Source organism: Fragaria vesca, linkage group LG3 (genome assembly GCF_000184155.1).
Source record: "Fragaria vesca subsp. vesca linkage group LG3, FraVesHawaii_1.0, whole genome shotgun sequence".
Classification (NCBI taxonomy): Eukaryota; Viridiplantae; Streptophyta; class Magnoliopsida; order Rosales; family Rosaceae; genus Fragaria; species Fragaria vesca.
The window spans coordinates 1,497,254-1,510,512 of NC_020493.1; the positions used below are offsets into that span (position 1 = coordinate 1,497,254).

Genomic DNA, 13,259 nt, shown 5'->3' on the forward strand with positions numbered 1-13,259 from the left:
GTCCACCTTGATGGCGTAGTGTAGCACCGCATTAAGGCGTGACGTGAGCGTTGGACGCGAGCGTAGTAGCCCTATATAGACCCATGAATTTATATAGGGAGTATGGACGAGTGTAAATACATACATATATTATAGAGTCTGAGAGGCTCGATATTTTATGGGATAAAGGTTTTTATCGCTTGCGGCATGCATTCGATTTTTCCTTAGAAATTAATTTGGGGAAACATAAATATTTTTAATTATTAATTTATTTTTTGTCCACTCACTCTAACGTTATTAAATGTTTTCCCCTGGGCCCTTCGTTTTAAATTGCCCAGTCTGCAGAGTTCGGGTTGGATCTAGTAGGAGACGAGGCATAGTCACCCGCTTTTCGGCCAGTTTTCGCCAGTAGGTTACCTGTTCAACCTACTCGTATTTTCTTGCTTCCGCTTATGTTTAGTAGCTCTGAATACTTTAGAATTTTTTTATATTATGTGATGTTCAGAAGTGTAATATGAAATTTTCGAGTTAAGGTTGTCCATCTGCAAGGGAGATTTGCTTAATCTTTTCAGTAAATTTTCCTTGGAGGTGGTCCCCGCACGACTTACTTTGGGTTTCAGGGTGAAATTCGGGGTGGGTCGTGTCAGTTGGTATCAGAGCCACTCTGCCGTGTGGTGCGAGTGTGCCGACGAGGGCGTCGGACTCCCAAGGGGGGTGGATTGTAATATCCCACATCGGCCAACCGGAGAGGGGTTATGTGCTGTATATGTACATGCCCACCACCAACCTAACATGAGGCCTTTTGGTGGCTCAGCGGCTTCGGAGGGGATGGGTACTCCGAGGTTAAGCATGTCGATGCGAGAGCAATCCCAGGATGGGCGACCTACTGGGAAGCTGCTCCTGAGCTGCTGGAAACAAAACTGTGAGGGCCGGTGGGCCCAAAGCGGACAATATCGTGTTACGGCGGAGCGGGTCCCGGGATGTGACAATGAATGCAGTACCTAGTCATGGAATATAACAAGTGCACAATGCAAGCTTCAAGTTCATTATCAACAAAACATTTGTACGCCAAAATGGGGATAATTAATCTCCTAAACATAAATTAGGAAAAAATGTAACGTCTTTAGCCATCAAAATTGGACCAAAGATTACAAATTTGATTGGGTTACCCATATGAATTCATGATCATAACAGTAAAATGGGAGATTGGATAGTAACAAAAAGCACAGGTGAAAATCAATTCGAAATCAAAAGTAAAAAAGAAGAAAAACGCTAACCTTGGAGAAGAAGAGGAGCTGGAGAATTTGGGAGAGGGAGAGGGCGACCGAGAGACCGAGAGAGGGAGAGGAGGCGGAGGAGGCAGACCGGGAGACCGGGAGAGGGAGAGGGAGAGGGAGAGGGAGGAGGCGGACCGGTATGCAGGAGGCGGAGGAGGCAGACCGGGAGACCGGGAGAGGGAGAGGGCGACCGGTAGACCGGGAGAGGGAGGCGGAGGAGGCTAGGGTTTTTGAAACGCGCTGTGGAGGCTGTCGAGCGTTGGGTCTTCGTCTGTATACCGTATAACTTTAGCCGACGAAATTTTTACTTCCTCAGCTAAACCTTTAAATTCGTCTGCTAAACTTTGAAATTCGTCGGCTGACCTTTGAAATTCGTCGGCTAAAGTACTTTTATACATTCGGCACATTGTGATTGTGATGATCAAACTTGATAAACAAAAATCCGACCGTCAGATCTGACCATCATGATAAAATACATGTATAGGAAAAAATTCAACTTGATCCGACAAGGTTAAGGGCTCGATCCGTACGGTCAATCCGTTAAATCAAACCCGTAAACTCACGGAAAATGTCATTGAACCATCTAAATTACGTATTTTGGCCGGACCTTCAACTGAAAATAGTTTCAAACTAATGAGACCCAACAAGTCATATAAAAATTTTACGAAAAATAACCACCGAAGATAGGGCTACCCATAGGGATAAAGAATGGAAAATTGCATTGACCGCAACTATCGACACCGAGACTTTACCGGAATACCATGATTTTTCAACCGTAGACGTATTTCACCATTCTGATCATATCTTATTTCACGACTTTTTGCGTTTGAAGGTTCTACGTATAGTTTGTTTTTGAAACGGAACATTTACTTAAACACTTGGCAAACAAGTTATACAACATTAGTAGGCATGTTGTGATTGTGATGATCAAACTTGAGAAATAAAAATCCCACCGTCAGATCTGACCATCATGATAAAATACATGTATGGGAAAAAATTCAACTTGATCCGACAAGGTTAAGGGCTCGATCCGGACGGTCAATCCATTAAGTCAAACCCCTAAACGCACATAAAAGGTTATTGGACCGTCTAAATTACGTATTTTGGCCGGACCTTTAACTAAAAATAGTTTCAAACCGATGAGACCCAACAAATCATATAAAAATTTTACGGAAAATAACCACCGAAGATAGGGCTACCCATAGAGATAAAGAATGGAAAATTGCATTGACCTCAACTATCGGCACCGAGACTTTACCGGAATACCATGATTTTTCAACCGTAGATGTATTTCACTATTCTGGTCATATCTTATTTCACGACTTTTTTATGTTTGAAGGTTCTACGTATAGTTTGTTTTTGAAACGGAACATTTACTTAAACACTTGGTAAACAAGTTATACAACATTAGTAGGCATGTTGTGATTGTGATGATCAAACTTGAGAAACGAAAATCCCACCGTCAGATCTGACCATCATGATCAAATACATGTATGGGAAAAAATTCAACTTGATCCAACAAGGTTAAGGGCTCGATCCGGACGCTCAATCCCGTAAGTCAAACCCCTAAACGCATGGGAAAGGTCATTAGACTGTCTAAATTACGTATTTTTCCCGGACCTTCAACTGAAAATAGTTCAAATCGATGACACGCAACAAGTCGTATATTAGGGTATTCGTCGGCTAAACGCATCTTACCCGACGAATTATGGTATATTTCGTCGGCTAAAGTATAAAAAATACATTAAAAAAATAGAAGGTTTAAACCATATTAACTTCCTGTTCATATATCACCAAAATTCATATAAAATAACAGAAATATGAATTCAACATATGTAAACTATAAAGGTTATACATTCTTTTTTATTACAAATTAATGTAATCGGAATTAAAACTAAGGCTCATAATCGGAATCATCGGATGAGTCTTCTTCGGTGTCAGAATTAATTTCTGGTAATCTATGCATTTCCTCATCGCCAGAGTCTTCGTCTGTTTCTTGATTTGGATCAACATCAATAAGCCTTGGCTCTTCATCACGAATTCGCACCGAACGACCGGCTTTAAAATTACTAAGGCGAACAGTAGAGGAGTTAGGAATACCTATTACACTGGGCTCTTGATACGCAACATCTTCTTCCTTGTCTTCGGCCTCTCCAAGTGTAGCCGCTCGGTAAATATTTCGAGGGTGCACAAGGTTGACTACTTTCCACGCGTCACCCTTAGCAAGGTCATCAAGATAAAACACTTGTTTTACCGATGTGGCAAAAACGAACGGGTCATCTTCGTAAGAACTTGTAGCAGTGTTCACCGATAATATTCCGTACTGATCAGTCTTCATGCTCTGCGCCCTAGTATCAAACCATCTACATTTGAAGAGGTGCACTGTCATGCCTTGCCCATAAACGAGTTCCACCACTGAATGGAAAACACCGTAATAGTCAACTCCATTCCGCCTACCATGCATCATCACCCCAGAATTCTGTGTTCTCCGTCTGCTGTCTCTCTGTTCACATATAAATTGCACGCCATTCACCTTGCACATCGGATAAACTCTTGACATTATCGGCTTCATCGCTAGAAGTCTTAGTTCATGCGACCAATTTGGGTGACCATCAAATTGAATATGGTTCATCTGCAACCAACCATTCAACTGTAAATATGGATAATTATATAATAAACATAAACATGTACAGAAATATTGAATTATGTACCCAGCCGCCAAAATAATTTGCGAACTCCCTGTTGTGGTACTCGAGATCACCTTGAATGTCTGGACAATATAGATGGATGTCTTTCCAATATTCAACTTCTCGACAGTTAATCAATACCCACCAGTGGGCAATGACTAGCTCATGTGGTTGCAACTTGTAAGAGTCTGGCAAAATTCCATAAACTTCAACATCACTAGAGAGTATGGAAAGATTGAACTTCGGTACATCTACCGGTATGGTTTGCGGAGTTTCCTTCAACGCTCCTAAATACAACTTCATGTAGGTGACGCAGTCGTGCGCAATATATGCTTCAGCTATACATCCTTCAGGCGCGGATTTATTAGCCACATAATATTTGTAGTCTCCAAGTTACCTATAAATCAAGTTGTAAAGTGTTATGATTATTGAACATGTATATATATTGAGGAATTCAGGTGTAAAAAACGTACATTTTCATGGGATACATCCAAGTGTAGTGTAATAGACCGGTAAGCAACAATTGCTCGGAAAGATAGATCATCAGGTGAGGTATGATGTCAAAAAAATTTGGAGGAAATATCCTCTCAAATTTACACATAATATAAATGATATCCTCTTACATTTCCCGAAAGTTAGATTTTTTCACTTCCCGTGTGCATAACTTCTGGAAGAATCTTGCTAACGCTACTAACGGCTCCACCACCTGACGGGGAAGGAACGGTCGAATGAAAACAGGGAAGAGACGTTGTAGCAGGATATGACAGTCATGACTCTTCAACCCGTACATCTTATTGTCCCGGAAGTTCACACACCGGGCTATATTTCCTGCATAGCTTGAAGGATACTTCACATAACTCATCCACCTGAAAATTACATTATTCTGGTCAGGCTTCACGGTGTAAGGAGTTTGAGGCATTTTGTTCTTCCCTTCTTTCAACCACAGATGTCTTCTTATAAGCATTTTTTTTAGATCAATGCGTGCCTTAGGACCGTCTTTCGTCTTCCCCTCCAAGTTCAACACTGTGCCCACCACACTGTCACAAACATTCTTTTCTATGTGCATCACATCTAGGTAGTGTCTGATCAACAACTTACTCCAGTATGAGAGTTCCCAGAATATGCTCTTATGTGTCCAGAATTTGTACCTGTCGGGTCTTTCAGGTATTGCCGCCACAATATTGGGATGATTGCTGAGCTGCCCAAAATCGTACTCATTAAGCACTGCTAAAATTTCTTCCCCCGTCCATCTTCTGGGAGGCACACCGTTTTCTACGGTCCCATCAAATGCATGTGCATCGAACCGCCATTCGTGATCATATGGAAGGAGAGTACGGTGACCCAATTTGCATATCTTGTTGCAATGACTGCTGCTCCCCTCATCGCTAAGGCACTCTTGATAAGCCTTGTATCCCCTAACAACGTTGCCCGACAACATCCCACGGGCAGGAAAATCACTGATAGTACCAACAACCATGACATGCATCTGGAACATCTCGTGCATGTACTTGTCATAAGTGGAATGACCAACGTCTCATAAAAACTTAAGCTCTTCAATCAAAGGTCTCAAATACACATCGAGACACTTCCCTGGATAACCGGGCCCCGGAATCAACAAACTCAATATATTGTATTCTTTCTTCATGCATATCCATGGAGGAAGGTTGTACGGTACCAAAATCACCGGCCATACACTATATTGAAGACTCATGTTACCAAAAGGGTTGAACCCGTCGGATGAGAGCCTGAGCCTCACATTTCGGACCTCTGACGCAAAATAAGGAAACTCCATGTCTATATGCTTCCAAGCCTCCCTGTCAGTAGGGTGTATAAGGGTATCTTCGTCATGCAATTCCCTATCAGCGTGCCATCTCATAGCTTCGGCCGTGTGTGAAGACATGTACAACCGCTCTAGCCTATCACTCAACGGGAAATACCGAAGTACATTAACAGGTTTCCTATTGCCTACAGGAGTCAACTTATACCTGTCAATGTGACATACCGGACATGCGTCAAGGCCACCAAGGTCATTCCACCCTAGAAGAGAATGCAGTCATATCTGCATGCATGGATCTTGATGTAGGAAAGCCTAAGATCTTTCAGGATACATCGGACCTTATGATGAGTGGTAGGAAGACGATGACCGTGGGGAAACATCGAAGCAGTGTATTGTAGATAATCATCAACAGCCTTCACTATCGATTTTGTCTCAACTTTAATCTTCATTACGTCCATCACACTTTCAAGAACGGTCTTCTGACAACCGGGGTACACAGGGGTCTGTTGGAAACCAAGCAGTTTGTTGTACTTGTCAATACCAGCAGTGTTGACAGCTCTAGGGAAGGGCTGCACCGGCTCAGGCATATACTATCCTTGAGCGCATACACCGCTCTCATAAGGAAACATGTCGTTGATGAAAGTCATTGTTGGATCGTTGGATGTACTGCCCGTCTCAGAAAATTGGCCATGATCATGCGGACCCCCTGATGATGTTTCACCGTGATATAACCAACATATGTACTTCTCCCAAAACCCGTTACTCTTCAGGTGCTGCCATACTTTGTTAATCGCAAATCGATGCATATCGCTGCGACACTGACATTTCATGCACGGGCAATAGAAAATTGTATTCCCGTTAGCATTAGCCAGCGCATATTCCAGAAAATTCATAACTCCTTTACCATATTTTTTGTCCCATTTTGAAAGCGAAATCTAACTCTTATCCATATCCTGAAAATATAACAAAATATATATGTATAACTCTAGCTAATTATTAATTAAATTCTATATATAAAATCTCAATTCATTTAGTATTCTACGTACTACAACTAATTAATAACAAATTAATTAACACATATGTATACTTAATAATTACATAACAATATTATATATCAACATCATCACAAAATCATCATCAACTCATATCATCAACAACTTCATACCATCAACACAATATTATAAATTAATTAACACATATATATATCTACTACTTATTAACAACAACTTCATATATATTATCAAATCATCAACTAAATCGATCAACACATATATATATATATATATACATACATCCAACGTACTCAAAATCGATCAACTCAATCACACTCAAAATCAATCAACTCAAATAAAACTCAAAATCAACATATATACACATATACGTACCTATATATAGCTCTACAAACTAATTATGGACAAATTTCGACAACACCCAAACTTTTTCTCCCGTTTTTCTTCTCCCGTTTTTTTTCCAGATGAGCTGCATGTTATCCAGATCTGCAAATATAAAGCACTTTAGCCGACGACATTTTAATTTCGTCGGCTAAACTTTTATATTTTCGTCGGCTAAAGTTTATAGACTATAGCCGACAAAATTAAATTTTCGTCTGCTAAAGTTGACCATAGCCGACGAAAATTTAAATTAGCCGACGAAGGAAAATTTCGTCGACTAACGTGGACTTTAGCTGAAGAAAAAATAATTCGTCGGCCTGGTTTTTTTATTTTTTTGGCTAAAACCTTTCTTCTGGTAGTGATATAAGCTGCATGTTACCAATAAATCAGATTCTAACTTAGTTTGATTTAATTAATACATTGATTTATTGAATGCTCTTGAAAAGGTGATCTAGTTTCTGCAAGTGTGTGTATGTGTGTGTGTGTATATATATATATATATATATATATATAAGGAAAAATGCCCATTAGCCTAAATCAGAAGATTTTTTAAATGAATAAAATTTAATGCACCCTATCGTCGGAGTCCGGTCAAAGTCTCCTAGAGTCCGATCAACGGCTGTCGGAGTCCGGTTAACGTCATCGGCCGTGAGAATTCGGTCATAAAATCTTTATTTCATAATTAACTCTTATAATGGTCTATTGTAGTTTATTTAATTTATTTAAGGTAAAATTGTCTTTGTGTTGTTTAAGTTGGCTCATAAAAATTTAAAAATCTGATTTTGTCAGTAGGAATAAAATTTTGTGGGCATTTGACTCATATATGTAAGTCCTAACTGGTGATCAAAAGCTTACTCCTATCTACGTAATTGGTTAAAACCTCACTTGCCGTCATCAGGTGCATCATGCAATGCTTGGATCATGGGTTTGTGTGTATTTTATTTTAAAATTTCATCTGTATCTTCTCAGTATTTGTTGTAACTAATTTGAAATCGAAATTGTAGGGTTTATCTGGACTGGAAAATTGATACGCGGGCATGTCCAAATTCACATGCAAGCGGCAGTGGCTACCGCATTGTAGGGTTTATCTGGACTACTAGCTTGCATGCAATGCTCACCTCAACCTAAGCCAAAACACATGTCAATGCTCGAACTGATGTATGGTTTCTCTCAAGAAGATCAAGCGATAAGAACTTAAAACCTGTATGCATATCTAATATCAGTCAAAAATATACTACTGCCGAACTAACTTTTGACTCTTTCAATAAATTTAAGGATCGGTCATCGGTATGTCCTCGTCTTTTCTCGACTTCATGCACTATAAATTGACAACGTACTCGAGGAGGAACCCTAGCATTCCATCCTGATATTCTAAACAGTAGTATCCAAGTTTCAGAGAAACCATGAAGAATTTTAAGGCTTTCAGTTTGCTAGGGCTTCTGTTTGCCCTTGTTCTCATCTCTTCCACTGTCACAGCTGACGAGAAACCCAAAGAGGAGGATAAAGGTAACTACTGAAATAACGACTTGAGAAATTTACATATAGGTTTCTCTAGTGCAAGTGAGTTTATATCTATACATTCGTACATAATTTATATATACATTGATAAATGCACCACGGATTAATGATCAACGTTATCTTACATATATATACTTGCAGCTGTAGCAGGTGATGTCGGAAAAAAAGGATATGGCGGCGGAGGCGGAGGTTGCGGCTGCTGCAAGAAATACACGCACGTTTGCGGTCAGCAGTGTTGCTACCCTCAGAACGAAGGAACAGAAGCTGTAAGTGAGGCCGCCGCTGATGCCAACCCTGATGGATATGGCTGGGGTGGTGGAAAAGGCGGTGGCGGCTATGGAGGGGGAAAAGGCGGTGGCGGCTATGGAGGAGGCAAAGGCGGTGGCAAAGGGGGCGGTGGCGGCAAAGGCGGCGGTGGCTGGGGAGGAGGAGGCGGTACCTGATCGAAGCCAGAGTAGTAGGCTTATGGAAAAACTATGTACATAAATAACATGTCCGATCATAAAGCCGATCATCGATCACAAAGCATGTTTGGCAAAAACCTAGAGAGTAAAAGAACTATATATGTACGTAAATTTAGAAAAATACGAGTAAGCTGGCTGCCTGGCTCCATGACAAGCATGCATGCAAGGGAGCACGAAGATGAAGGGTTAAAGATCACCTGAAAGTATTTGACCCTTAAAACCTAGCTAGTTAGGGAACTCCAAACTACAGAGGACAGCCCTCGTTGTCCCTGAAATATGTAATCTCCTTTATGCTTGTGAAACAGAATCCAGCTACACTCTGTAAGCATGATGCATACGTACGTGCAATGTTAATGTTATGAAGCATATATATCCTATCTGGTGTTCTTCTTCTCTGATCAACCTGGCCATTTTGTTACATTACGAAAATATTTCTTTACCAAAATCCCTTGTTTCAATGCGATCGACATAACCCCTAGTCCTAGACATCATGTCTTAGCTAGCTGCATGTCAACCCTCATCAGGAAGTGCAGTACGTAGTAGTGGCACGAATTAAGGAGGAGGCTGAAGCCCAAAATCCTACAAACAGATACATTAGAATCAATATATTTGACGACTGGACTTGTCGACTCTAACCAGATCAAGGAGTTGCAATCTGTACACGTTGTCAGTTCTGCAATCCTAGTGTCTGCTTGCAACTAATTCTAAAGACATTTGGATTCTGAACAACAAAAACATAATATATCGGGCTGGTAAAAGAAGATCATGATCGACATCCAATAGGATTTGAAAATGATTTATATAGTTTTGATAAGTGATTTCAAAATGATTTATATAGTTTTGATTCTAATTTAGTCGATTCAACATCCTGATTTATTGAATGCTCTAGAAAAGTCCGCAAAGGTGATCGATGATTGAGCTTCTGCAAATATAGAAAAGCTTGAATTGGTTACCTGTCTTACACCTATCCAATTGGTTAAAACCTCACTTGCCGTCATCAGGTGCGTCATGCAATGCTTGGATCATGCATCTGTGTATTGTAGTTTAAAATTTCATTTGTAGCTTCCCAATTTTAGTTTTAGTTTGAGGAAAGCGCTGGAATACACAGGTGTACAGTACGCTGAGGTCGGTCTCCACACGTGGCATGGTTTTGTTCACAAAATTCAAATTTTAAGGACATAAAAGTAAATCTCTTACTTAAATTCTGTCAATAGTAAATATCATCCGTCATAGTTAAAATTTAAGATCATTTAAGTCAAATTCCCTGTAATCTAACCCCAAGTGCCCTAAAATTTTAATCTCTTTATGGAACTCTAGGTTCTTGTCGAATATGATGGCTGAGGTGAAGCCGATATCGGAGGTCAGATAGTCGAGGAAGACGACGATCAGGCCCACATGCGGCAGAGGAACTTGATTGATTTCGATTCTGATTAAAACCCGCCGGAAGACCCGTGTGAAATTGGCTCTGCAATATATGGGGAGGAGGATGTGCTATGCAATATCAGTTTGGAGGAGTGATATGATTATGAAAGAAAAGCTGGTGGTGCTTGGATTGGTAGAATCTGGGTTGAATCAGACCCTCGATCGGAAGAACACTGAGGTTGTGGAGCTTATTATGTGAATATGTGATACTATTCGTATGGATGAAAGTTCCTCTACTTTTCACAAAAAAAACCGAAGTCCTCTATGTAATGGACCCATGTGGTAAGAGTCTGGTTAAGTGTGAATATCACAATCAAAGATGAAAGATCAGTGTCAACTTAAACAAGGGTAAGGACCTTCAGTTCCTTGCCACCATGATCATCATCAAACCACCACTGTGAGAATACCATTATATATTGCTTTATCCTATCACAGAGTAGTGATTCTTGTTTAGTTTCCCTGTCCTTGACCTCATCCTCATCACCAAGTTCTAAATCTTCCTTGCTAATGTCCAAAAACTTCTTCTCTGTGTAGGTTTGTAGTTTCTGGATGGCCACCATCAATAGGTTCAACTAAATACAAAATCTCAATATCTTTCTGAACCAACCTTTCCAAGAATGGAGCACTTCTTGCAATTTTCAGACTGTCTGTGGCTAAGTAATAGATGGTCTTCTGGGTCTCAAGCCATGTTTTCAACATATTCATCTAAACCTTCCTCACTTTTAAAATGTAAAACCGTAACAGAGGTGTTATGCGCTTGTGATTTAGATTGCTGCATCTCTCAGTGAAAACTAATTTTACCAGGTATCTATAATTAACATCATTGCCCTTCCGTTACGAACTCCGTCAGTAGTACGGTACAACACACATATTACAGCTTTTGCCTTAGTTTGAACATGAAATCGAAATTGTAGGGTTTATCTGGATTGGAAAATGATATGCGGGCATGTCCAAATCAACATGCAAGGCAATGACGTACCGCATTCATCAGTACTTGCATGCAATGCTCACCTCAACCTAGCTAAAACACATGTCACTGCTAGAACCAGTACATGTGTTCCTCTTAATAGAAGATAGTGATAAGAACTTAAAACCTGCATGCATATCTAACTTAGTCAAAAATATACTACGTTCTTCTCACTACTGCCGAACTACTTCTGATTCTTTCAAGGCTGGCTAATAAATTCTAAGGATCGGTATGTCCTTGTCTTTTCTCGATCCCATGCACTATAAATTGACAAGTCGAGGACGAACCCTAGCATTCCATCCTCAGATTCTAAAGAGTAGTATCGAAGTTTCAGAGAAACCATGAAGAATTTCAAGGCTTTCAATTTTCTAGGGCTTCTGTTTGCCCTTGTTATCATCTCTTCCATTGTCACAGCTGATGAGAAGCCCAAAGAGGAGAATAAAGGTAATGAACGAAATCACGACTTGAGAAATTTACATATAGGTTCTCTATGCAAGTGAGTTTATATATATATACATTCGTACATACATTTACATATACATTGATAAATGATCAATGTTATCTTACATATACATGCAGCTGTAGCGGTTGAGGCAACAAAGGAGACGAATCTGGTGCCAGGAGATATCGAAACAAAAGGATATGGCGGCGGAGGCGGAGGCGGAGGTTGCGGCTGCTGCTATAAATATGGCGGCAAATATTGCGGTAAGCAGTGTTGCTGGCCTCAGAACGAAGAAACAGAAGCTGCAAGTGATGAGGCCGCTGCTGATGCCAACCCTGATGGCTATGGCTGGGGAGGAGGACGAGGCGGCGGCGGCTGGGGAGGAGGACGAGGCGGCGGCGGCTATGGAGGAGGAAGAGGAGGCGGCGGCGGCTATGGAGGAGGAAGAGGTGGCGGCGGCGGCTATGGAGGAGGAAGAGGTGGCGGCGGCGGCTATGGAGGAGGAAGAGGCGGCGGTGGCTGGGGAGGAGGAGGACGAGGCGGTGGTGGCTGGGGAGGAGGCGGTACCTGATCGAAACCAGAGTAGTAAGCTATGGAAAAACTATGTACATAAATAACATGTCCGATCATAAAGCCGATCACAACGCATATATATATGTCTGGCAAAAACCTAGAGACTAAAAGAAGAAGTATGTACGTAAATTTAAGAAAAATACGAGTAAGCTCGATCCATGACAAGCATGCAAAGGGAGCATGAAGATAGGGTTAAGTATCACCTGAAAGTATTTGACCTTAACCTAGCTAGCTAGGGAGCTCCAAACTACAGAGGACAGCTCTTGTTGTCCAAGAAATATGTAAGCTCCTTTATGCATGTCAAACAGAATCTACACTACTCTGTAAGTATGATGATATTTACGTGCAATGTTAATGTTATGAAGCAAGCATATATATGGTGTTCTTCTCTGATTAATCTGGTTCATTTTGTTACATTATGAAGATATTTCTTGCCAATATAAGGCAGTCGACTAGGAAATAATACTAAGGGAAAAACAAACAAAACTCCCTCTGCAATCTCTCTTCAGGAAGTGAAGTGTGCACGAATTCTTATCTTCTTATTTCTCGGGTTCAAAGAAGAGGCTGAAGCCCCAAAATAGATACATAGGAATGATAGGATCGATTTATATATATATATATAGCCCTTCTTGGCTGCAGACGTCCGCATCGAAGGTTTCGGTGCGGATTTCTATTTTTACACCTATTTTTCGATCGAATTTCTTTATCTCCACCGTTTAGTATCTAGATAATATTGTGTAGATTATCTCTGTAAAATTTCAG

At 40.6% G+C, this 13,259-nt stretch overlaps 2 protein-coding genes across 2 annotated transcripts in view; both read left to right on the plus strand.

Moving 5' to 3' along the window:
• Nucleotides 1-8,461: 8,461 nt before the first annotated feature.
• On the plus strand, nt 8,462-9,751 carry LOC101310785. Its single transcript, XM_004293387.1, has 2 exons — nt 8,462-8,617; nt 8,771-9,751. Exons 1-2 carry the CDS (start codon nt 8,515-8,517, stop codon nt 9,070-9,072), a joined length of 405 nt encoding a protein of 134 aa, XP_004293435.1. The 5' UTR covers nt 8,462-8,514; the 3' UTR covers nt 9,073-9,751.
• A 2,072-nt stretch (nt 9,752-11,823) lies between these two features.
• Nucleotides 11,824-13,259, plus strand: part of LOC101295500 — a 3,876-nt gene continuing 2,440 nt past the window's right edge. Inside the window, exons 1-2 of the mRNA XM_004295293.1 lie at nt 11,824-11,926; nt 12,062-12,346. Of these exons, the coding sequence (XP_004295341.1) occupies nt 11,824-11,926; nt 12,062-12,346 (388 nt within the window). The remainder of the gene's footprint in view (nt 11,927-12,061; nt 12,347-13,259) is intronic.